Raw genomic sequence first — 25,757 nt, 5'->3', positions numbered from 1 at the left:
GCAAGCCACACTGTTGAAAGTAACGTATGTATCAGTTCTTCAGGGAAGAAACTCCCACATGGCACGCTTCCTGGTGATTCAAATTTTTGTGTTAACAATGACGCTGTTTGTAGTGTCTTTGTTGTTGATGATGTGGGCATCTTATCGTATTTGATAAAGGAAGTGGCGAAATGTAAGCAATGTGATGGTGTAGGCTATCTGTAAATAACTGAACAACGAAGTAGCAGGAAGGGTTTAGCGTCAAAATTAGTTGTTCTGTGTAGATCCTGCAATAAATCTACCTCGAAAATGGCTTCCAACATTGTGCATAATTCATATGATGTGAATTTGAAGTTAGTGTATGCAATGCGTGCAATAGGAAAAGGGAAAAAAAAGGCTGCTCAAACGTTTTGTGGTTTGTTGGACCTTCCTCCTCCACTCAGTAGGTTCCGCAAGTACATAAAAATACTTTTAGGTGCCTTGATGGTTGTGTCTAAAGTATCTATGAAAAGTGCAGAAGATGAGACTGTAAATATTAGTGGAACCAGGGACATCGCTTTTGCACTTTATGGGACATGGCAACATCGAGGACATAGTTCCTTGAATGGTGTTGCAAGTGCTACTTCTCTGGAGAATGGAAAAGTTGTTGTTGTTGGGTGCTTATATAAGTACTGCCTCAGCTGCCGTGGTAACACTGAAGGACATATTGGACATCAGTGTTCTAAGGATTATGATGGTTACAGTGGGGGTATGGAGTATGATGGCGCTCTAAAAATATTTCAGAGGTCGGTGTCCATTTACATATAGCCGGCTGGTGTGGCCGAGCGGTTCTAGGCGCTTCAGTCTGGAACCGCACGACCGCTACGGTCGCAGGTTCGAATCCTGCCTCGGGCATGGATGTGTATGATGTCCTTCGGTTAGTTAAGTTTAAGTAGTTCTAAGTTCTAGGGGACTGATGACCTCTCATGTTAAGTCCCATAGTGCTCAAACCATTTGAACCATTTTTTTTGTTCGTTTATAGCGTTAGATATATGAAGTACATAGGCGATGGGGACTCTAAAGGTTTCAATAGAATTAATGCGTTCAACGTTTATGGTGATACCTTGGTAACAAAACTGGAGTGTTGTGGACATGTGCAAAAGAGGATGGGTGCTAGATTGAGGAAGCAATGAAGAGAAATGAAAGGAAAATTGCTATCTGATGGAAAATCTCTGTCTGGCAGATTGACAGAAACTCAAATAGCCTTCTTCAGAGTTATTATGGACTGGCCATTAGGCGAACTGCGCCTCTGAATGATGTTACAGCAATGAGAAAAGCTGTGTGCGCCATCTACTTTCGTAAGTTCCATCTCCTTTCATAAGTTGTTCACTTTGCCCTTGGTGTGGTTACCAAAAAGCAAAAGAAAGTGGTGAAATATTCCATCATAAACATTCTCTTCCTGAGTCTGTTACGAATGAAATAAAACCAATTTTAGAGGCCTGAGTGGCCTTGTTTTGCTTAGTAAATGTTTTCATGGGGGCACTCAAAATACAAATGAAAGCTTCAACCATTACATATGGGAAAGATTACCCTAGAATGTTTTTGCAGCTCTAAGTACATTAAAACTTGGTGTACTAGATGCAGTGATATGTTTGAATGATGGAGTGATAGGAAGGTTGAAAATCCTGAGAAATTTAGGCATAAAATGTGACTCTCATATAGAAGATCAATTGCTTGCGTGTGACAGATAATAGGTGCATGAAGCTGAAAGATTCGCTCTTCAAGTTATCAAAGAAGCAAAAAGTGCTAAAAGGAATGCCAAGAGGAAGCTTGAAGATGAAGAAATGCTGCAGGATGAAGACTATGCATCAGCAATGTTCTGAGGCACAGTTTAATTGGACTCATGCCTTCATTCGCAATTCCCCGCAAGTTGTATTTTTCAGAATTCAGGTACAAATATTTCCTAAAGTTTATAAAGCATTGCTCTAATTTTTTTCTGTAACTTGCAATAATCCATACTTATGTAGTAGACACAAGATTTATTGCAGAAACAACTAAATTATAGAAAAAATAACATTGTTACTAGGAAAAAATTGCCAGCCTGAGTGGCTGAGCGGTTCTAGGCACTACAGTCTGGAACCGCGCGACCGCTACAGTCGCAGGTTCGAATCCTGCCTCAGGCATGGATGTGTGTGATGTCCTTAGGTTAGTTAGGTTTAAGTAGTTCCAAGTTCTAGGGGACTGATGACCACAGCAGTTAAGTCCCATAGTGCTCAGAGCCATTTGAACCATTAGGAAAAAATTAAAATGTAAGATGTAATATTTTTTATCCTTGTAATACACATAATATCTGAAATTAAATAGGTCTAGTATCTCAGCCATCATGTCATGCATATCTGCTAAAAATTTGGTCTCCTTCATATGTGTAACATTGGATTAAATGGTACCTCAATTTGAGGAAGCATTTTGGAAAAAAATGCATCAATTTCTTTGTATTTTTTTAAAATAATCCTAAGCAGGTTCAAAAATATTCAAAATACTTCTAATTTGTTTAGAAAGTGTGCTGCATTACCTGATATCAACAAAAAATCTGTAAAACATACACATTATAAACAGTGCCTGAAAGAAACAGATGTTGATTTTTACATAATTTTGAGCCACAAAAGTGCCCTGTAGACTTAAGTAATCATCCTCTCTGGTACGTTCTCGACTATTTCGTTATGGAAAATTTTATGATACTCTTTTATCCACAGCAACTGGATGTCTACATCATTTTGCCTAGCTTCTCTGATGCAGACCATCCAAAGTACATCTGTTAGTCTACTTGTCGAATTTTTGATTTTGTAATTTCTGCATAACACTCTGGCAGTCAGTGAGTATTAATATGGGCTTAAATGTGTACATAGTGAAGGGTCTCCCTTATAGTCATAGCTCCGTTGTATAGATAGAAGTTCTAGGTGTTTCTTTTTTTAAAAAAGTTATGAAGTGACGCTATCGCCCACTCACAATTATTCTATTTTTATTAACTAATTAGTTAACTTATTTATTTACTAACAAGATGTGGTTTTTCTTCCCCACCCACAGGACCAGAATTTTGACATGCGGAAATTTTCTATTTTCTTTCTTGAACTGTAAGATTTACGCCGGCTACATGAAGAGGGACAGAAGTCTGCATGAGAGAGATTCCGTTTGTGCCTAGTGGTCACTAAGCGTCAAGAAATAGTTTGATGATTTGACTATAGCCTTTGACCAACAGATGGCAGTATGTGACTTGCAGTGTTAATCCCAGATATGAATAATAAGTTGTAAGAAGAATGCCAGACGATTAAAAGTTAATGTTTAACTGGACTTTATCCAGGACATGCGATACTGGCTTAGCGCACAATCTGCTGGCGAACTGCGTGATGTCATTGGGAATATGAGAAGTGGGAAGCGCGAAAATTACACGTACATTGATAATGCAAGCAAATCCCGAATCCCTCTGTTGAAATAAATATAATGCAGTTGCTTGTTACAATATTATGAAAAGGTAAGTGGCTACTCACCATATACCGGAGATCCTGAGTCGCAGATAGGCACAACAAAAAGACTGTCACAAATAAGCTTTCGGTCAGTAAGGCCTTCGCCAAAAATAGATCACACACACACACACACGTCTGCAGTCTCTGGCAACTGAAGCCAGTTGCTTGTTAGCTATTCTTGTCGCTGGCCGTGCAAGGATTTATTCGGATCATTTCAGTCACAAAGATTATGAATGGGACTTAAAATGAGCGTGTGGGGTAGCCTTTGAAAATAAAATTTAAGGGTGAGTCGTGACGTCACAAAATATTCCAAATTGGCCCAGAGATGCATTCGAGGTGTCGCAAGCACCGACAAGGACAATGCACAAGTTGCCAGGTAATTCTCTTTAGAAGCATGCTTCTGAGTGTTATCGCTTTTGGAATTATTCACGCATGATGGTGTTACTCTGCTCAACATCACAATATGCTATTTGAAAATCTGTTAGCAACACAGAGCAGGTATATAAGCAGCATACATCAAATTATGGAGGCTCATGTAGAAGAGACAACAAAGTCGGCAGAACGTACAAATGGCAGCGCAGCTGTTTCCACACTGTTGTTAGTAAATAAATAAGTTAACTAATTAGTTAATAAAAATAGAATAATTGTGAGTGGGCGATAGCGTCACTTCATAACTTTTTTAAAAAAAGAAACACCTAGAACTTCTATCTATCTATACAACGGAGCTATGTTGAAGTGAAAACTGACATCTTTGATTTAAACTCAAGCGTTCCTAAGGCCAACAAGCCACTTCTACGGAATGGTTACAGCCTTAATTTTCAAAGACAAGAGAACACATTAAAATGCTTCGTCGAGGTTTGTTCTAACAAGCGTTGAGCAAAAACAGGAATTCTGGCAGCCATTCTAGACGGGTTTCCCAATTTCAATAGACTCTCTCTTTGGACTTTGCAGGGTCATAAAGAATATGGAAGCTTCTGACAAGTTGACTTCCAAGCTGAACCAAGACTGTTTAGAGCACTTTTTTTTCTAAAATTTGCCTTTAGGCTCATTTTACGACATGCCAACACCTTTACAAGTGAAAAATAGAACGCGGCTTCTAACACTGAATGGAAATACAAAATACATCCCCTTGGGGGCAAATACGTCCGATATGTAGAGTAATTATGAGGTGCTGTCACATGTTTCTCCATCAGAAGAAACCGAACAGACTCCATGAAATTCGTCACAAGCGAGTTGTGTATTAATATGACTGGAAATAAGACAGTTGATTTGGACTGCACTAATTTCAGCGAACAAAAACTAGAACTGTTCCAGTTTATAATTGCTGAACTGGCAACCAGGCATGACTGCGAATCCCAAGGTGAACTGAAATATCTTGCAGCTTACATAGCAATTAAGTGCAAGCACACAGATAGATCCTTGCATTCAGTCTCAGAGCAGCTTCTTCCGGATTCAGAATACCTTACCTGTAATGACTGGACCTCCGTTATCTCCGAAGATGGACTCACTTCTCCTTCACCTAACTAAATCAATAAAATAATGCGTTTGAAGTGATATTTTGCAGTTTTCATGGGCGATATGTAGCTAAGTGTGACGGAGCGTTGCAAAAATTAATTTCTTTAATAACCTCAAAGTTTCCGGCAATGCATCACAAAGTGGCTCCTATCTACGTAAGGACAAGAACCTTCATTAGAATATGGTATCTGACCACAAAATCTAAAACAGAAAATATAAAAACACTTGCCAGGAAGGAAAATCTTCGATTCTTACGTCCTGATCTTCCTCGGCTACAGTGAATATTTATGAACGCTAGAATATGTTCTAGATCCTAATATTAAGTCCTATTATTATAACAAACAAGTGTACGATGCTTATTAACGTGTGACAGCAATTAACAAACACACAGTTCATGAAGCTGGTAACAGTGTAAAACTCTCGGGGTAAAACAGTATTCCAGACGATGTCATATGAGTCAGCCAATAGCAGCACGATCCCCTGGAATGCCTTACCTGATTGTAATCTACAGAGTAACGCAAAAAACTGGATACACCACTGAAAAAATCGAACGGTGTGAGTAAATATAATGGCGTCTGGTATGGGGTGTTGTAGGTAAGGGCGCAACTTATAGGAGCTATGTCAACAGCTGCCGCTATCTTGAAAGCCGTCATCTTGGATTTGGGTTACGTGTTCCAAATGGGAAAGGGTCATGTGGCACATCATTTGGAACAGCCTCTTTCTCAGGAATACACATGTGAACTCTGTTTTAAGATATCTTTATTTTTGTAGGAGTTATGACCTGTTAAAGCTTGAAACTGCAAGAAAGTGAGCAATTCTGTTTATTGTTGCTGGCGATCCACAGCGGCACGTACACTGCAGGAACGCACTGAAAGTGTGTTAATGAGTGGTGAACGAAGTACCAGAGTGATCGCTGCTGACTTCAATGTCCGGCTTCCTGAGAGAAATGACATTTCACAGATGACAGTATCCAAGCTATTGGACAAATTTCGAGCAACAGGCTCTGTGGTGGAAAAGCCACACAGTGGAAGTCCAAGAACAGCCACTGATTATGAGACTGCATCAGCAATTGGGGCATCGTTTGTGAAAAGTTCACAACTCAGTACGCGCCAGTTATCAGCAATATTCGGTGTCATTCAGCGTTCAGTCCTGCATATGCTGCACACACAGTAATAGAACCTGTACAAGTTACAGTTGCTACATCATCCCTCGGAGGATAAGCATGGTCGGTGGGTGCAGTTTGCAGAATGGGCTCTGGATCAGTGTAGCAGAAATCAAACATCATGCGACAGGTGTTGTTCAGTGATAAAGCTAATTTTTATGTTCAAGGAGAAGTAAACAAACAGGATCATCGTTACTGCTCAGATGCAAACCCCTTGTGGCTGGATCCCTATAAAAGTGTTGGTGGTGCATAAGTGATGATTTGATGTGCGATTTGCGACAGAAGAATCGGGGGTCCAGTGTTTATTGAGGGAATGATTTCCCAACCTTCTCCCAACAAGACGGTGCACCTCCCCACTACGCTACTGAAGTCAGACAGTTTTAAGATGAACAGTTTGGAGGTCATTGGATAGGTAGGAGAGGTCCTATCGAGTGGTCGCTACGATCCCCTGATCTTACACCTCTTGACCTTAACCTGTGGGGAGATCTGAAATCAATCCTGTGTGAGGTACAATGTACCGCATCTCTGCCGCAGTATTGAGGAGGTGAGGGCCTCTGCTGACCCAGAGATCCTGCGATGTTTACAGCAGGACTGTCCGCCTCTGGTAGGTGAGTGGTCAGCACGATGGAATGTCATACCTAACGACCCGGGTTCGATTCCCGGCTGGGTCGGAGATTTTCTCCGCTCAGGTACTGGGTGTTGTCTTGTCCTCATCGTCATCATTTCATCCCCATCGACACGCAAGTCGGCGAAGTGGCGTCAACTCGAAAGGCTTGCACCAGGCAAACGGTCTACCCGACGGAAGGCCCCAAGGGAAAAAAAAACAAAAAAAAAAAAAACAGCAGGACTGACAAGAAGGACTCCAATTAAGTATACAGCATGATGGAGATCATATTGAGCATATGCTATAATGCCAACTCTGACTAGTATCCTAAATTTTAACCGGTCATAACTGCTACGCAAAGAAAGATACTTTAAAACAGATTTCACATGTGTATTCCTGAGAAAAAGGCAGTTAAAATGATGTGCCATGTGACCCCCTCCCCATTTGACCCCCTCCTCATTTGAAACACGTAACCCAAATCCAATATGGTGGATTTCAAGTGGCCGCCGCTGCCGCCATAGCTCCTATAAGTTGCGCCCCCACCAACAGACACCCCACACCAGATACCATTATGATTCCTCATACCATTCGATTTTTACACCACTGTATTGATTCTTTTGTCTCACCCAGTAGCTGGCTTGGGCTTTTATCTCTGAAAGTAATCTTAAAAAAAATAATGATGAATATAGAGAGGCTTTGTTGTTTGTTAACGTAGGAGGAATAGTTTAGTGTTTAATGTAAAAGGAAAACTTGTTTGGTTTTGTACTGGCTCTCTCATTTAATGTTATGTGAACAGGCAGCAGTAAATAATTATATTACTTGTGTTTTGGCAGAGACAAATATAACAGATGTAGCTGAACAGCACTGTTGTCTCTTAAATAAAACTCAATCCCACTTAGTAATGTTGACCTACTATCAGCATTATTGTAGAGGAAGCTAACTAAAAATTACGCTTCTTAAGTTCATTATCTGTAATGTTCTTGAGGACATAATTTAGACATGGAAAAGATTCATCAGTACACAGCTTCTTCTTCTCTTCATCAACTTCATTGTTGTTGTTGTTGTGGTCTTCAGTTCTGAGACTGGTTTGATGCAGCTCTCCATGCTACTCTATCCTGTGTAAGCTCCATCTCCCAGTACCTACTGCAACCTACATCCTTCTGAATCTGCTTAGTGTATTCATCTCTTGGTCTCCCTCTACGATTTTTACCCTCCAAACTGCAATCCAATGCTAAATTTGTGATCCCTTGATGCCTCAGAACATGTCCTACCAACCGATTCCTTCTTCTATTCAAGTTGTGCCACAAACTTCTCTCCTCTCCAAACCTATTCAATAACTCCTCATTAGTTATGTGATCTACCCACCTAATCTTCAACATTCTTCTGTAGCACCACATTTCGAAAGCTTCTATTCTCTTCTTGTCCAAACTATTTATTGTTTATGTTTCACTTCCATACATGGCTACACTCCATACAAATACTTTCAGAAACGACTTCCTGACAATTAAATCTATACTCGATGTTAACAAATTTCTCTTCTTCAGAAACGCTTTCCTTGCCATTGCCAGTCTACATTTTATATCCTCTCTACTTCAACCATCATCAGTTATTTTGCTCCCCCCCCCCCTCCAAAAAAAAATAGATTCAAATCGCTCTGAGCACTATGGGACTTAACATCTGAGGTCATCAGTTCCCTTAAACGTAGAACTGCTTAAACCTAACTAACCTAAGGACATCACACACATCCATACCCGAGGCAGGATTTGAACCTGCTACCGTGGCGGTCGCGCGGTTCCAGACTGAAGCGCCTAGAACCGCACAGCCACAACAGACGGCCCCAAATAGCAAAACTCCTTTACTACTTTAAGTGTCTCACTTCCTAATCCAATTCCCTCAGCATCACCCGACTTAATTCGACTACATTCCATTTCCTCGTTTTGCTTTTGTTGATGTTCATCTTATATCCTCCTTTCAAGACACTGTCCATTCCGTTCAACTGCTCTTCAATGTCCTTTGCTGTCTCACAACCCTGTCTCACTCCCTTCCCAATCACTGCTTCCCTTTCATGCCCCTCGACTCTTATAACTGCCATCTGGTTTCTGTACAAATTGTAAATAGCCTTTCGCTCACTGTAATTTACCCTGCCGCCTTTAGAATTTGAAAGGGAGTATTCCAGTCAACATTGTCAAAAGCTTTCTGTAAGTCTACAAATGCTAGAAACATATGTTTGCCTTTCCTTAATCTTGGTTCAAATGGATCTGAGCACTATGGGACATAACATCTATGGTCATCAGTCCCCTAGAACTTAGAACTACTTAAACCTAACTAACCTAAGGACATCACACAACACTCAGTCATCACGAGGGAGAGAAAATCCCTGACCCCGCCGGGAATCGAACCCGGGACCTTAATCTTGCTTCTAAGATAAGTTGCAAGCTCAGTATTGCTTCACGTTTCTACGGAATCCAAACTGATCTTCCCCGAGGTCGGCTTCTATCAGTTTTTCCATTCGGCTGCAAAGAATTCGTGTTAGTATTTTGCAGCTGTGACTTATTAAACTGATAGTTCGCTAATTTTCACATTTGTCAACACCTGCTTTCTTTGGGATTGGAATTATTATATTCTTCTTGAAGTCTGAGGGTATTTCGACTGTCTCGTACATCTTGCTCACCAGATGGTAGAGTTTTGTCAGGACTGGCTCTCCCAAGGCTGTCAGTAGTTCTTATGGAATGCTGTCTACTCCTGGGGCCTTGTTTTGACTCACGTCTTTCAGTGCTCTGTCAAACTCTTCACGCAGTATCGTATCTCCCATTTCATCTTCATCTACATCCTCTTCCATTTCCATAATATTGTCCTCAAGTACATCGCCCTTGTATAGACCCTCTACACACTCCTTCCATCTTTCTGCTTTCCCTTCTTTGCTTAGAACTGGGTTTCCATCTGAGCTCATGATATTCATGCAAGTGGCTCTCTTTTCTCCAAAGGTCTTTTTAATTTTTCTGTAGGCAGTATCTATCTTACCCCTAGTGAGATAAGCCTCTACATCCTTACATTGGTCCTCTAGCCATGCCTGCTTAGCCATTTTGTACTTGCTGTCAATCTCATTTTTGAGTCGTTTGTATTCCTTTTTGGCTGCTTCATTTACTGCATTTTTATATTTTCTCCTTTCATCAATTAAATTCAATATTTCTTCTGTTACCCAAGGATCTCTACTAGCCCTCGTCTTTTTACCTACTTGATCCATTGCTGCCTTCATTACTTCACCCCTCAGAGCTACCCGTTCTTCTTCTATTACATTTCTTTCCCCCATTCTTGTCAATTGTTCCCTTATGCTCCCCTTAAACTCTGTACAACCTCTGGTTTAGTCAGTTTATCCAGGTCCCATCTCCTTAAATTCCCACCTTTTTGCAATTTATTCAGTTTTAATCTACAGTTCATAACCAACAGATTGTGGTCAGAGTCCACATCTGCCCCAGGAAATGTCTTACAATTTAAAACCTGGTTCCTAAATCTCTGTCTTACCATTATATAATCTATCTGATACCTTTTGGTATCTCCAGGATTCTTCCATGTATACAACCTTCTTTTATGATATTTGAACCAAGTGTTAGCTATGATTAAGTTATGCTCTGTGCAAAATTCTACCAGACGGCTTCCTCTTTCATTTCTTACCCCCAATCCATATTCACCTACTATGTTTCATTCTCCCCCTTTTCCTACTCTCGAATTCCCGTCACCCATGACTATTAAATTTTCGTCTCCCTTCACTACCTAAATAATTTCTTTTATCTCATCATACGTTTCTTCCATTTCTTCGACATCTGCAGAGCTAGTTGGCATATAAACTGGTACTACTGTAGTAGGCGTGGGTTTCGTGTCTATCTTGGCCACTATAATACGTTCACTATGCTGTTTGTAGTAGCTTACCCGGACTCCTATTTTTTTATTCATTATTAAACCTACTCCTGCATTACACCTATTTGATTTTGATTTATAGCTCTGCATTTATCTGACCAGAAGCCTTGTTCCTGCTGCCACCGAACTTCACTACTCCCACTATATCTAACTTTAACCTATCCATTTCCCTTTTTAAATTTTCTAACCTACATGCCCAATTAAGGGATCTGATCCGTAGAACGCCAGTTTTCTTACTCCTGATAACGACGTCCTCTTGAGTAGTCCCCTCCCGGAGATCCGAATGGGGGACTACACTCCTGGAAATGGAAAAAAGAACACATTGACACCGGTGTGTCAGACCCACCATACTTGCTCCGGACACTGCGAGAGGGCTGTACAAGCAATGATCACACGCACGGCACAGCGGACACACCAGGAACCGCGGTGTTGGCCGTCGAATGGCGCTAGCTGCGCAGCATTTGTGCACCGCCGCCGTCAGTGTCAGCCAGTTTGCCGTGGCATACGGAGCTCCATCGCAGTCTTTAACACTGGTAGCATGCCGCGACAGCGTGGACGTGAACCGTATGTGCAGTTGACGGACTTTGAGCGAGGGCGTAGAGTGGGCATGCGGGAGGCCGGGTGGACGTACCGCCGAATTCCTCAACACGTGGGGCGTGAGGTCTCCACAGTACATCGATGTTGTCGCCAGTGGTCGGCGGAAGGTGCACGTGCCCGTCGACCTGGGACCGGACCGCAGCGACGCACGGATGCACGCCAAGACCGTAGGATCCTACGCATTGCCGTAGGGGACCGCACCGCCACTTCCCAGCAAATTAGGGACACTGTTGCTCCTGGGGTATCGGCAAGGACCATTCGCAACCGTCTCCATGAAGCTGGGCTACGGTCCCGCACACCATTAGACCGTCTTCCGCTCACGCCCCAACATCGTGCAGCCCGCCTCCAGTGGTGTCGCGACAGGCGTGAATGGAGGGACGAATGGAGACGTGTCGTCTTCAGCGATGAGAGTCGCTTCTGCCTTGGTGCCAATGATGGTCGTATGCGTGTTTGACGCCGTGCAGGTGAGCGCCACAATCAGGACTGCATACGACCGAGGCACACAGGGCCAACACCCGGCATCATGGTGTGGAGAGCGATCCCCTACACTGGCCGTACACCACTGGTGATCATCGAGGGGACACTGAATAGTGCACGGTACATCCAAACCGTCATCGAACCCATCGTTCTACCATTCCTAGACTGGCAAGGGAACATGCTGTTCCAACAGGACAATGCACTTCCCCATGTATCCCGTGCCACCCAATGTGCTCTAGAAGGTGTAAGTCAACTACCCTGGCCAGCAAGATCTCCGGATCTGTCCCCCATTGAGCATGTTTGGGACTGGATGAAGCGTCGTCTCACGCGGTCTGCACGTCCAGCACGAACGCTGGTCCAGCTGAGGCGCCAGGTGGAAATGGCATGGCAAGCCGTTCCACAGGACAACATCCAGCATCTCTACGATCGTCTCCATGGGAGAATAGCAGCCTGCATTGCTGCGAAAAGTGGATATACACTGTACTAGTGCCGACATTGTGCATGCTCTGTTGCCTGTGACTATGTGCCTGTGGTTCTGTCAGTGTGATCATGTGATGTATCTGACCCCAGGAATGTGTCAATAAAGTTTCCCCTTCCTGGGACAATAAATTCACGGTGTTCTTATTTCAATTTCCAGGAGTGTATTTTACCTTCGGAATATTTTACCCAAGAGGACGCCATCATCATTTAACAATACAGTAAAGCTGCATGCCCTCGGGAAAAATTACATCTGTAGTTTCCCCTTGCTTTCAGTAGTTCGCAGTACCAGCACAGCAAGGCCGTTTTGGTTAGTGTTACAAGGCCAGATCAGTCAATCATCCAGACTGTTGCCCCTGCAACTACTGAAAATGCTGCTGCCCCTCTTCAGGAACCACAAATTTGTCTGGTCTCTCAACAGATACCCCTCTGTTGTGGTTGCACGTACGGTACGGCTATCTGTGTCGTTGAGGCACGCAAGCCTCCCCACCAACGGCAAGGTCCATGGTTCATGGGGGGTCAACTTCATTAACCAGCTGATAATAGAATTAAGCCCTAGGCCACACTGACGGTGAAGCCATCAGCTTCCATTTCTGCAGTGCCACACAAGGGTACAAAATCCGTTTGAGAATTTATGAGCTTCTAACTAGAACCGACTTATTTTGATTTTGCAGTTCAGTTTTTAAGTTTTTGTCTGTTCATGTCTTTTCTAGGCACAATACCTTGTGTCAGTCATTGTTCAGTGTGTAGTCTACTGTCTTTTACGGATAGGGAGAGTGACTGCTGTGTCCAGATGAGAACTACACTACTGGCCATTAAAACTGCTACACCACGAAGACGACGTGCTACAGACGCGAAATTTAACCGACAGGAAGAAGATACTGTGACATGGAAATGATTAGCTTTTCAGAGCATTCACACATGGTTGGCGCCGGTGACGACACCTACAACGTGCTGACATGAAGAAAGTTTACAACAGATTTCTCATACACAAACATCAGTTGACCGGCGTTGCCTGGTGGAACGTTGTTGCGATGCCTCGTGTAAGGAGGAGAAATGCGTACCATCACGTTTCCGACTTTGCTGAAGGTCGGATTGTAGCCTATCGCGATTGCGGTTTATCGTATCGCGACATCGCTGCTCGCGTTGGTCAAGATCCAATGACTGTTAGCAAGGTATGGAATCGGTGGTAGGGACCGATGACCGAAGCAGTTTGGTCCCATAGAAATTCACACTTTTTTTTTTTGGAATCGGTGGGTTCAGGAGGGTAATTCGGAACGTCGTGCTGGATCCCAACGGCCTCGTATCACTAGCAGTCGAGATGACAGGCATCTTATCCTCATGGCTGTAACGCATCGTGCAGCCACGTCTCAATCCCTGAGTCAACCGATGGGGACGTTTGCAAGATAACAACCATCAGCACGAACAGTTCGACGACGTTTGCAGCAGCACAGACTATTAGCTCGGAGACCGTGGCTGCAGTTACCCTTGACGCTGCATCACAGACAGGAGCGCCTGAGATGGTGTACTCAACCTGGGTGCAGGAATGGGAAAACGTCATTTTTTCGAAAGATCCAGGTTCTGTTTATAGGATCATGATGGTCGCATCCGTGTTTGGCGACATGGCGGTGAACGCACATTGGAAACGTGTATTCGTCATCGCCATACTGGCGTATCACCCGGCGTGGTAATATGGGATGCCATTCGTAGCCCACGAAAATGGAAGTGAAGTGAATGTTGAAGTACACTCCCAGAGCTTTTAAATTTATTTTGTCCTCGATGTTACACATTTATTTAATTCAACAACAAAACACGTGGAATGTGGTTATATACAGATAACTGAAATGTATTCTGTATTTATGAAGTTACATACAGAAATTATTAATAGACAAAGAAGTAAATTCTTCTATTCAAAGCATAATAGTTGAAAAAATGTCCGCAATATGTACAAGCAATATTTGTCAGACCTTTCCTGATATGACTGGGTGTTGTTGTGTCGTCTTCATCATCATTTATCCCCATTAAATTCGGAGGAAGGCAACGGCAAACCACCTCCATTAGGACCTTGCCTAGTACGGAGGTGCGGGTCTCCCGCATCGTTCCCCTACGCTCTGTGAAGAAGAATGGGACTTCATTTCCATTTCAAGTATTTTCTTGTTTCCGTATCAGTATTGGATTAGCAGAAAGTTGTAAAATGTAAAAGCTTATTTTTTGTAAAAAGTGGATAAAATAGATAGGAATTGAAGTCATCTCCTACAAAATTGTAATAAAATATTTCACGCACGTTGTTGAGGAATTGTCAGAAAACTAAATGCTTCCTGCCAAACTGTTATTTTAACTAAATGACTCACAGAACAACAAACAGAGGATTCATTGAGGAACTGTAATTCTGCAGTTTGGAAAAAAAAATAAATAAAAAAAAGGAAGAAGAACAAGAAAAGGTTCCTACAATGCGTGAAACTGCTAGTTACCCTGGCAGCTGATCAAATATAAAAACGACAACCATTGTACTAATATTGTGATTTAAAAAAAATTGTTAATTGTAGTACTAAACGTGTTCTACAAGTACAACGAGTCGTTCAGCTATTAAAAACAGCGTCTGATTTCAGCTCTACACGAGAAAAAGTGTAAATGTCAGCTCCACTTGGCCGTAGTGTGTGACAGAAACTCGGCTCCTGACCGTCACGTGATTTAGGCGTCCATTTCAATACTAACACAGCAGAGAGAGGGGCGTGCGCTGTCTGTACGTATCTATCTACACCTACATCCATACTCCGCAAGTCACCTGACGGTCTGTCGCGGAGGGTACCTTGAGTACCTCTATCGGTTCTCCCTTCTATTCCAGTCTCGTATTGTTCGTGGAAAGAAAGATTGTCGGTATGCCTCTGTGTGGGCTCTAATCTCTCCGATTTTATCCTCATGGTCTCTTCGCGAGATATACGTTGGAGGGAGCAATATACTGCTTGACTCCTCGGTGAAGGTATGTTCTCGAAACTTCAACAACAGCCCGTACCGAGCTACTGAGTGTCTTTCTTGCAGAGTCTGCCACTGGAGTTTATCTATCATCTCCGCAACGTTTACGCGATTACTAAATGATCCTGTAACGAAGCGCGCTGCTCTCCGTTGGATCTTCTCTATCTCTTCTATCAACCCTACCTGGTACGGATCCCACACTGCTGAGCAGTGTTCAAGCAGCGGGCGAACAAGCGTACTCTAACCTACTTCCTTTGTTTTCGGACAGCATTTCCTTAGGATTCTTCCAATATATTTCAGTCTGGCATCTGCTTTACCTACGATTAATTTTATATGGTCAATCCATTTTAAATCACTCCTAATGCCTACTCCCAGATAATTTATGGAATTAATTATCTTGCTGACCTGCTATATTGTAGCTAAATGATAAATGATCTTTCTTTCTATGTATTCGCAGCAAATTACAGTTGTCTACATTGAGATTCAATTTCCATTCCCTGCACCATGCGTCAATTCGTTGCAGATCCTCCTGCATTTCAGTACAATTTTCCATTATTACAACCTCTCGATATACTACAGTATCATCCGCAAAAAGCCTCAGTGAACTTCCGATGTTATCCACAGTGTCATTTATATATATTGTGAACAGCAACGGTTCTGCGACACTCCCCTGCGGCACACCTGAAATCACTCTTACTTCGGAAGACTTCTCTCCATTGAGAATGACATGCTGCGTTCTGTTATCTAGGCACTCTTCAATCCAATCACACCATTGGTCTGATAGCCCATATGCTCTTACTCTGTTCATTAAACGACTGTGTGTAACTGTATCAAACGCCTTGCGGAAGTCAAGAAACACGGCATCTACCTGGGAACCCGTGTCTATGGCCCTCTGAGTCTCGTGGACGAATAGCGCGAGCTGGGTTTTACAAGATCGTCTTTTTCGAAACCCCTGCTGATTCCTACAGAGTAGGTTTCTAGTCTCCTGAAAATTCATTATACTGGAACATAATACGTGTTCTAAAATTCTACAACTGATCGACGTTCGAGATATAGCCTAAGTGTAGATGTAAGACGAAAAGCTGTGTCTGATGCAAGATAAGGCTAGAGGCGGCGGTCTCATGTGGCGCACTCACGTGGACCAGTCGGTCAGAGGCTCCATCTCGACGTAGCTGTTGAACACGAAGGGCACGTAGACCTGGGCGACGGTGATGTCGTTCCACTGCGCGTGGTCCCAGGGGTACATCCACCAGCGCTGGATCAGCCGCACCTGCACCACGGGGTAGATGATGTCGCGGAAGTCGTGGAACTGCACGTTGCCCGCCATCACCACGCCTGCAACACCACAGCCCCCTGAGTGCCCAGGCCGAGGAGAGCCGTCACTGCACCACGTCTGCTTTGAAATACTGGATGCATCAAAAAGAGTCATTCGGTTTGGCATGTCTATATTCCTGAAACTAACAGATATAAACTAGGAATTTAGTTTTTTGATGGATGGGAAACTCAAAACTTTTTTGGTAATTTCCATGAATGATTGCCTATAGAAGTCGCTGGGTCCAAACGATACATATCGAACGTGCGATCGCAAATCGATCATGCGACTCCAGTGGCGGGCGTTGTGATCACTTATTTGTGATCGTCATTTTTATCTGTTTTCCGTCGTTCCCTTAGTTGCTCTAAATTACATTCCTCCGCCAATTATTTGTGAGTTGCTAGGGAAACCCAGACGATTTATGTCGTTAGTGAGTGGGATATCTGGTGTTCGTGACGTTCCTTCGGCGGATTCTCTCACATGGAAGAATCTAATTCCATGTTTATCCAACGCAGAAAAATGTTCGACTTATTGTCGCAAATATGGAGTACTACTGAACGAGAAAAGAAGACACTGTGTAGACTGTGGTGGTGCGAAGTGTGTAAAACTTCGTAAGAACAGTTTCGATGCTGAAATACCGTTACAATTTCATTGAGGACAGTGCGGAAAACGAACGAGTATCAGCAGGAATACATGGTTCGACTCTTCCAAATTACCCATCCAGACCATCTTAATGGACTTTCACATGGCGACAAGACCGACGACGAGTAAGGTAAGTCGTCTCCTTTGCAATTACAAATAGTTTTGTAACGCTCTTCTTTTGTCGTTCTGTAGTGATCACCGTAAACATACTCATAACATCCGCCACCAGTCACATGATCGATTTACGATAGCACGTTCGATATGTATCGTTAGAACCTCACGACTTCCATGAGCAATCATTCTTGGGAATTACCACTTTTTTCATACCTTTTCATAGGTGTTCAATATGCCCTCGATATGCACGGAATGTGTCAATGCGGTATTCAAATTGTTCCCACACTGCAGCGAGCATGTCCTGAATTAACAGCTTCCAGAGCTGCTGTTATGCGATGTCTCAGTTCATTCATTGTTGTTGGTAACGGAGGTACATAAACAGCGTCTATTATTAACCCCCACAAGAACCTTGGAGGCCAGTAATGTAAGGCTGAATCATTCGGTCCAGTGCAACAGATCCATCGGTCAGTAATCCTTTGATTTAAAAATTCCCACACTTCCAGATGCCAGTGCGGCGGTGCCCCAACCTGTTGGTGAATGAAGTCGTTCGAATCAGTCTCCAACTGAGGGAAAAGAAAGTTCTCAGGCATACCGAGGTATGCGCTTTCTGTAACAGTGTTCTTGTCACCTTCACGAAGAGCTTGCAGTGGCTGAATTTTGTACGATTTCATGTGTAAACGTCGACGCATCACGTGCCAGACGGACATTGGGGCATGTTGAGCTACACGGCGAACGGTTTTCTGCGGACTCCTTGTGAAACTATGGCGGATGCGAAGTATAATTACGTATGACTGTGTGTGTGCGAATATGAACAGCATACCCATCTGATCACCAAATTACTCGTGCTTTTCAATTTGGACCCCCACGAGAACCAACGGTGGACACTTCCAAATCAGTTGCTTTTCTACCCTTCGTGGAAAGTATTTCTTCGAAAATTTCAAGAATCCTCAGGAAATACGATATTAAAAGCGTTCTTATGCCTTTGGCCAAAACTAGATTCCTTCTTGGATCGGTTAAAGATGATTTGGGACTGAGGAAGCCTGGGGTATAGAAGATTCCCTGACACTGTGGAAAGGCCTACATTGGACAGACTGTTCGTACAGTTCAAGATCGATGTGTGAAACATCAGCGGCATACACGTCTGCTCCAGCCGGAAAAATCAGCCGTCGCTGAACACTGTCTTAATGAAGGGCACAATATGTCGTTTAATGAGACGCAAATTATTGCTTCGGCTTCCAGTTACAGGATTGCGTATTGAAAGAATCAATTGAAATACGTCTGTCTGATGATATTATTAATAGAGATAAAGGTTTTCCTTCAAGTAGACCGTGGAATCCTATTTAATCACAGATAAAACAACAACGGTCTGGTTTACGACCGGCTGCATTTTAATTTTGCGATTCCTCGCTTTTGACAGTTTTCACCGCTGGCGCTGCTGCAATTCTTCGCCTCACAGAGGGCAGCTCTTCCGTTGCTCGCGCACGCGCAACGGCCAGAACCCGCGGTATAAAGGAGCCGCCGAATCTGAAGCCGTCCTGTTCACTAGAAGACCGAAGCAACTGCGCAAACACCGCTACTGCAGACCAATAACTCTACATGCACGCCCAATACGTTTCCGCGAGAACGTCAAATACCTCGGTGTCTGGCTGGACCGGAAATTACTCTGGAGGGACCACATACAACACATGACCAACCGAGCTAGCGCGAGGCTCAAACAGCTCTACCCTATGCTCAACAGGCGTAGCACACTGAACAGAAGGGTGTCGAGGTCCATGTACGTGACACTTATCCGACCCCTGATGACGTACGCAGCTCCTGTCTGGGGATACGCTGCGCCTACACGCCTGCGCCGTCTGCAGCTCATACAAAACAAAGTACTCAAAATCATAAGCAATGCTCCACGATACACACGCATCGCGGACCTTCACCGGGAATACCGACTTGAGACTCTCATGGAGGTAATCCACAAACTCACCACAAGACTATACAGAAACTCCAGACATTCGCAGAACCCGTTTATTCTGAATCTGGCGAACTACGACCACAACCATAGATGGAAACATAAAAAGACCAAAAGACATACTTGTAAGGGCATAACATCTATGGCCAAGCATACGCAAACATAACGCTACAGGCGAGCCCCTGTTAATCAGACGCCATTACTGGATATCCAGCTGAAATACACTGCCAAATAACTGGCACCACACAGGGAAGCCGTACCATACACTGCATGCAGACAAGCTCCACACATCCCCCACACAGTGAGATGATCTACGGCCGATCTCCCACTACTGTATAACGATCTTGATTGTTCCAGAAATGTAGCAGTTGCAGCAACTGGGATACATCGCCATCGCTTGTCACGGTAATTATGCATGATGCTTATACTAACAAATCCAACCTTGCATGAACTATCGCAGCTAGTAAGCACTTACTACCCATCCCACTGTCGCAGAGTTTTTTTCTTTTCCCACAGCACGAGCCACGGCACTTTTTTTCCTCTGCTCTTCAAATCGCTACCCTCACTCGCGTTTCGTCCACTATCAATCACCTGATGGACAGTGTTAATGCGTAGTCTTACCCAGACGCACGGATAACATCACAGCCCAGCATCCTGTGATCCACTTACTAGATAACTAACATGTTTACGGAGGTGGCAGTAGAACTTTTGGTTTGATCACCACGTTGGTGTGGGCGAGGAGGGGCCCCATCTCTATTTTTTTGAGGTCTCTTCATCTCCTGCCTCTTCGTGAACCCACTGATGCCCCTCCTCTCTTCATCCCGCCGCTTCCCCAGCTGCCCCATGCTCTCCCCTCCTTTTCCATCCTCTCTGACCTTTCCCTCGGCAGGTCCCACCCGGCAGTTTTATTCTTCGTCATGTGTGCTCCAAGTGTGTTGTTCCGGAGTGTTTTTCATACTGTGGCCGACTTTTAACATGTGCATGCGCATTCAGCATCTTCTCTGTGTTTTAAGAATCGCCAACTGTGTTTTTTAACTTTCTGGTAACATTTTTAACTGTCCCCCATGAACGTATCCATGTCGGTGTATTTTTACCTCCATTTTCTTCCCTTATTTTGTTTTATGTTCCCCTTTTTTATCTCCTTATGTATGTATAATTTTATTCTTGTTTTAGTTGTAGTGTCACTCGGCTGAAGAGCGACGGATTGTGCCACTGACAGCCCTTCCCTGCCCATATGGGGCAGGGGAATGAAATCACAATAAAGAAAAAAAAAGAGGTCTCTTCAGTTCCGGCGTGATTGTGCACTCAATCTCACCTGACGATGGCGGCCAGATGGTCCACCGAAATATGTTGTTGTCAGGACGATGGAACCCGGCTGCAAACCCGTGAAAATCATCACCTAGTATTCTACTTTGCGTGGGTGTTGTGAACACTTCGAAAAATGTATTTAATGCAAGTATTTTAACATCTGCTACTTTGTATTGAATTTATATAAAATTCAAATGTTTACTATATATATAAGCTACTGAAGAGTGCCACCAATCCTAATTTGAAATAATGTTTTTGCACAACATATTGTGAACACGATGTCGCCTCCCATTTGGAGCTGTCTATGTAACCATGCACATATTACAAGTATTAACTGATGTTAGGTTACACTATACTATTTTTCATTTTAATGCCTGTTTCAAGGACACATTTACATTTTAATTTGGTCATGTATTTTCTGTTTGTAGAATATGTATTTTATGTTGAGTCTTAATTTCAGCAGGTGAAAGATGGCTTCTAAGTAGGTACAGTAGCAAACTCTTCCTCACACACTGTTGAAACTAGTTGCAAAAGTGTGGATTATAGGTTTGCGATTAACATTTTCTGATAACCAATGTGGGACTAATAATACACATGTTCATTTGACTATAAAATGAGAAACCATGAATTAGCCTCCAGCCACTGCGAAAATGGCTTCATACGATACACTATGAATTAATAGATCATGTGAAAAGCTCAAAATAGATACAAATGGGAACTAATGGCGTAATTACTGTTGTTGTTGTGGTCTTCACCGCAAAGACTGGTTTGATGCAGCTCTATATGCTGTTCTACACTGTGTAAGCCTCTACATCTCCGAATAACAACTGCAACCTACATAATTCTGAATTTGCTTACTATATTCATCTCTTGGTCTCCCTTTACGATTTTTACCCCCCACACTTCGCTCCTGCACTAAACTGGTGATACCTTGATGTCCCAGAACGTGTCCTATCAAACGTTCCCTTCTTTTAGCCAAGTTGTGACACAAATTTCTTGTCCCTTCAAACTCTGTTCAGTACCTCCTCATTAGTTACATGATCTACCTGTCAAATCTTCAGCATTCTTCTGTAGCACCTCATTTCAAATGGTTCAGATGGCTCTGAGCACTATGGGACTTAACATCTCAGTTCATCAGTCCCCTAGAACTCAGAAGTACTTAAACCTAACTAACCTAAGGACATCACACACATCCATGCCCGAGGCAGGATTCGAATCTGCGACCGTAGCGCCTAGAACCGCTCGGTCACACCGGCTGACTGCACCTCATTTCAAAAGTTTCTATTCACTTCTTGCCTAAACTGTTCATATTCCATGCTTCACTTCCGTACATGGCTACACTCCAGACAACTACTTCCTGGAAAGACTTTCTAACACTTAAATCTACATTCGATGTTAACGAATTTTTCTTCAAAAACAATTTTTTTTTGCTCTAGCTTGTCTGCATTTTGTATCCTCTCTACTTCGAACATCATCATCAGTTATTTTTCTGCTCAAATAGACAAATTCATGCACTACTGTAAGTGCCTCCTTACCTAATCCAATTCCCTCAGCAACACTTGATTTAGTTCGACTGCATTCCATTATCGCTGTTTTGATTCTGTTGATGTTTATGTTATATCTTCCTTTCAAGACACTGTCCATTCAGTTCAACTGCACTTCCATGTCCTTTACTGTCTTTGACAGAATTGCAGTGTCATCGAAAAGCCTCGAAGTTTTTATTTCTTCTCTCCAAACTTTAATCTCAGCACTAGATTTTTATTTCTTTTTCTTTATTGGTTGCTCAATGTACAGATCAGATAACATCAGGGATAGGCTATAACCCTGTCTCACTTTCTTCTCAACCACTGCTTCCATTCCATGTCCCTCGATTCTGATAACAGTTGTATAAAACATTCTTGGACTTCTTGCCGCATCATTTCAGGATAAAACCTCAAGCTTTCGAATATTACCTCCATCGTCTTCGTCAGGAGCAACTGGCTGCCGAAACTGCCAAAGGAAGCTTCTCATTGGTCGGTAATTACCGCATGCTTTCGCACATGGTGTCAACATTCGGCCTGGTGGCGCCACCTCTGCCGCCGTAGCGTAAACATTGCGAAGAGTATCTCTGGCTCTCCTCTACAGCGAGAATTCGTTTCCATTCACCGCTAAGATCATATCCGCTGTCACAGGCGAAGATTTTCTCAGACATTCTTATTTCGATAGCCTCTTTAATTACAAATTCCCAGTATATAGGAACCTGGAACAAAACTTTTGTTTCATCAAACAGTATTTTAAGTTTGTTTGTGAGGTTGTGCCCAGCAACTGCAGATTTCTCCAGTTCCCGATTTTTAATGTGTCGTCGGTGTTCTGCACAGCAGTCAGAGATAGTGCGAATGGACCGACCAATGTAACTACTTCGACAGTCACAAGGGATGTTATAAATCACAGGAATCACGAGACTGAAACCGTTGTCATTAACAGGGCGTAACATCTCCTTTATATTATTAGGAGGACGGAAAATGGATCTAATGCCTCATCTTAACAGGACTCAGCCTATTTTGCTGAATGTAGCGCCACAGAAGGGAAGGAATGCAAGCGGTGGCTCATCGCGTGAATGTTCAACATTTTCACATCTCTTTTCTCAGAGAACACTGACATCATATCACGTGATCAATAGCCGCTGTCTCGGAACAATAGTTCAGATGATTAATTTCGAAATCCATGTGGACCACGTCAGAAACAGTTTTAGCTCTATTTACCAGGGTATTTGTTCTCTTCTGGACTGGTGGTGAAAACTCTGGGCTCTGAGATGACCATAAATGAAGACGGTCTAAGGGGAGCCAAATTCAATGTACACTCCTCAAAATGTTCCATAAAGACGTTGGGCATTGTTGGGGACAACAAAGAGCCCATAGCCTTTCCGTCCGTCATTTCATAAAATTTACAGCCATACAAGTAGTAGGTGGTCGCCATAACATGTCGGAACAACTTTATCGTTTCAGGCGGAAAATGCTCTGACAACAGTTTCAATATGTCCTCCACAGGATCTTTAGTGACCAGTGAGACCACATCCAGGCTGGTTACAATATCATTTGGGCCAACTATAATCTATTTAATTTCTCAATAAACATCTGAGAGTTTTTGATATGATGTTCACAGCCGCCAAGTATCATAGTCATCAACTTATTTAAATAATTGGCCAGCCTGAAGTAGAAGAACCAATAGCGTAAACAGCTGGCTTCAATGAAACGCATTCCTTCATGACTTCAAGTAACCCGTACAGCCTATCAGGTTTGGGAGCTCGTGCTCTAAGATTTTTGATGACATCCTCTGGTAGCCCAGAATGCTTCTGGAGCTCTACTGTTTTCCTGCTGCTTGACAAAGTTGAGGCCCTTTATCTTCCAATAACGATGCCACTTTGCTGTGATGTTCAGTGGTATTCAGAACAACCGAGGCATTTCACTTGTCAGCCAGAAGTATCACAGGATCTTCATCTTTCCACAAAGCACGAAGCCTTCTCTCTTTGCATGGCTCATGTTAGATTTGGGAGGCTTGGCTGAGACTAAAATGCGGGTGGTGGCAAGTCTTACGTCTTTGGCGTCGCCCTGTGAGAGATGGCGCATCGCCAGTTCCACTTCACTAATGAATTCCACCATGAGCACGATGCATGGTGTAGGAGCCAAATTTGATCTTTCATTAAGGGCCGAGATGGCTCCTTCGTCCAAATTCTTGTCCGACTACTTGATCATAGCGCACGCCGTTCCATGAGATGAAACGAATATTTGCGTTGTTGCAAGTCGTTCAAATTACTTTGCCTCATTCGCCGTTGTATTGGTATGGTGAGCTATTTCATGAGCTGCTGTCGACATATCGACCCACTCCCAGCCGAGACAAGAGAGAACTGCAAATAAAAAGAGATGGCAGTTATACAAATTGCGTACATTAGTGTCCAGTTAGTACCTTGTGTGTCGTATCCTTTATTTGACGATGGCCAAACTGGTCTTCCGCAAAGCATTTTCACACCTGCCGACTTTCCGTGATGTTCAACCACAGCAAACTCGTGTATGATCTTCTTACTAAGACAGCATTACAGAAATGCCAAATTACGCCGTAACTGTGCATATTTCGCGCACAGCTTGTCCAGTTAACCAACCTGACTTGCAGTGTTCCACTGAGGAAAGTTACGTGGGAACGAAGTCTTTTGCGACAGCACTGTTGTGTAAAATATTCTTGGACTTCTTGCCGCGTTAATTTAGGGTGAAACCTCAAGTTTTCGACGATTGCAGTTGCTGAGCGCAGCCTCAAAAACAAATATAAAATACTGTTTGATTAAACAAAAGTAATATCCCAGGCTCCTACATACTGGGACTGTAATTAAAGAGGATCTAGAAACAAGAATGTGTGAGAAAATCTTCGACTGTGACAGCGGATATGATCTTAGCGTCGTGCGGAAGCGAGCTCTCGAAGCAGAGAAAAACCAGAGATATTCGTCACAATGTTTACGCTATGGCAGGAGAGGAGCGCACACTCTGACAGCATCTGCGACAACATGACGTAATTACCAACCGATCAGAAACCACCTTCAGGCTATATAGGATCACCACAGCAGCATTTTTGACAGACAGCTGCTCGTGACGAAGAGGATGGAGGTTATGGAAGAAATCTTTTTTACCCTGAGTTGATGCGACAAGAAGCACGAGAATGTCTTATACAAAAGTGCTATCGTGAAAGGCTTATATCTCGTATGACTCTTATAACTTCCTCAAGGATTCAGTATAAATCGTAAATAGCCTTTCGCTCTATGTATTTTACCCTTTCTATCTTCAGAATTTCAAACAGAGTATTCTAGTCAACATCATCAAAAACTTTCTCTAAGTCTACAAGTGCTATAAACCTGGGTTATCCTTCCCTTAACCTATCGTCTAAGATAATTTGTAGTGTCTGTGTTGCATAGTGTGTTCCTACGTTTCCTAAAATCCGTACTGATTTTACCCAAGGTCGGCTTCTACCAGTTTTCCATTCTTCTGTAAAGGATTCATGTCAGTATTTTGCAACCACTACTTATTAAACTGTTGCTTCGGTAATTTTCATACTTGTCAGCAACTAATTTCTTTGGAACTGGAATTATTGCATTCTTTTCGGATTCTGAGGGTATTTCGCCTATCTCATACATCTTACTCATCAGACGGAATAGCTTTGTCATGGCTGGCCCTCCCAAGGCTGTTAGCAGTTTCGACAGA

At 43.1% G+C, this 25,757-nt stretch overlaps 1 protein-coding gene across 1 annotated transcript in view; it reads right to left on the bottom strand.

Moving 5' to 3' along the window:
- LOC124716794 overlaps window positions 1-25,757 on the bottom strand; it is a 230,440-nt gene that overhangs the window by 43,967 nt on the left and 160,716 nt on the right. Inside the window, exon 6 of the mRNA XM_047243343.1 lies at window positions 16,336-16,534. Coding sequence (XP_047099299.1) covers window positions 16,336-16,534 — 199 coding nt within the window. The remainder of the gene's footprint in view (window positions 1-16,335; window positions 16,535-25,757) is intronic.

The sequence above is a fragment of the Schistocerca piceifrons genome, chromosome 9 (assembly GCF_021461385.2).
Source record: "Schistocerca piceifrons isolate TAMUIC-IGC-003096 chromosome 9, iqSchPice1.1, whole genome shotgun sequence".
Taxonomy (NCBI): domain Eukaryota; kingdom Metazoa; phylum Arthropoda; class Insecta; order Orthoptera; family Acrididae; genus Schistocerca; species Schistocerca piceifrons.
This window is presented reverse-complemented; position numbering and strand designations above follow the sequence as displayed.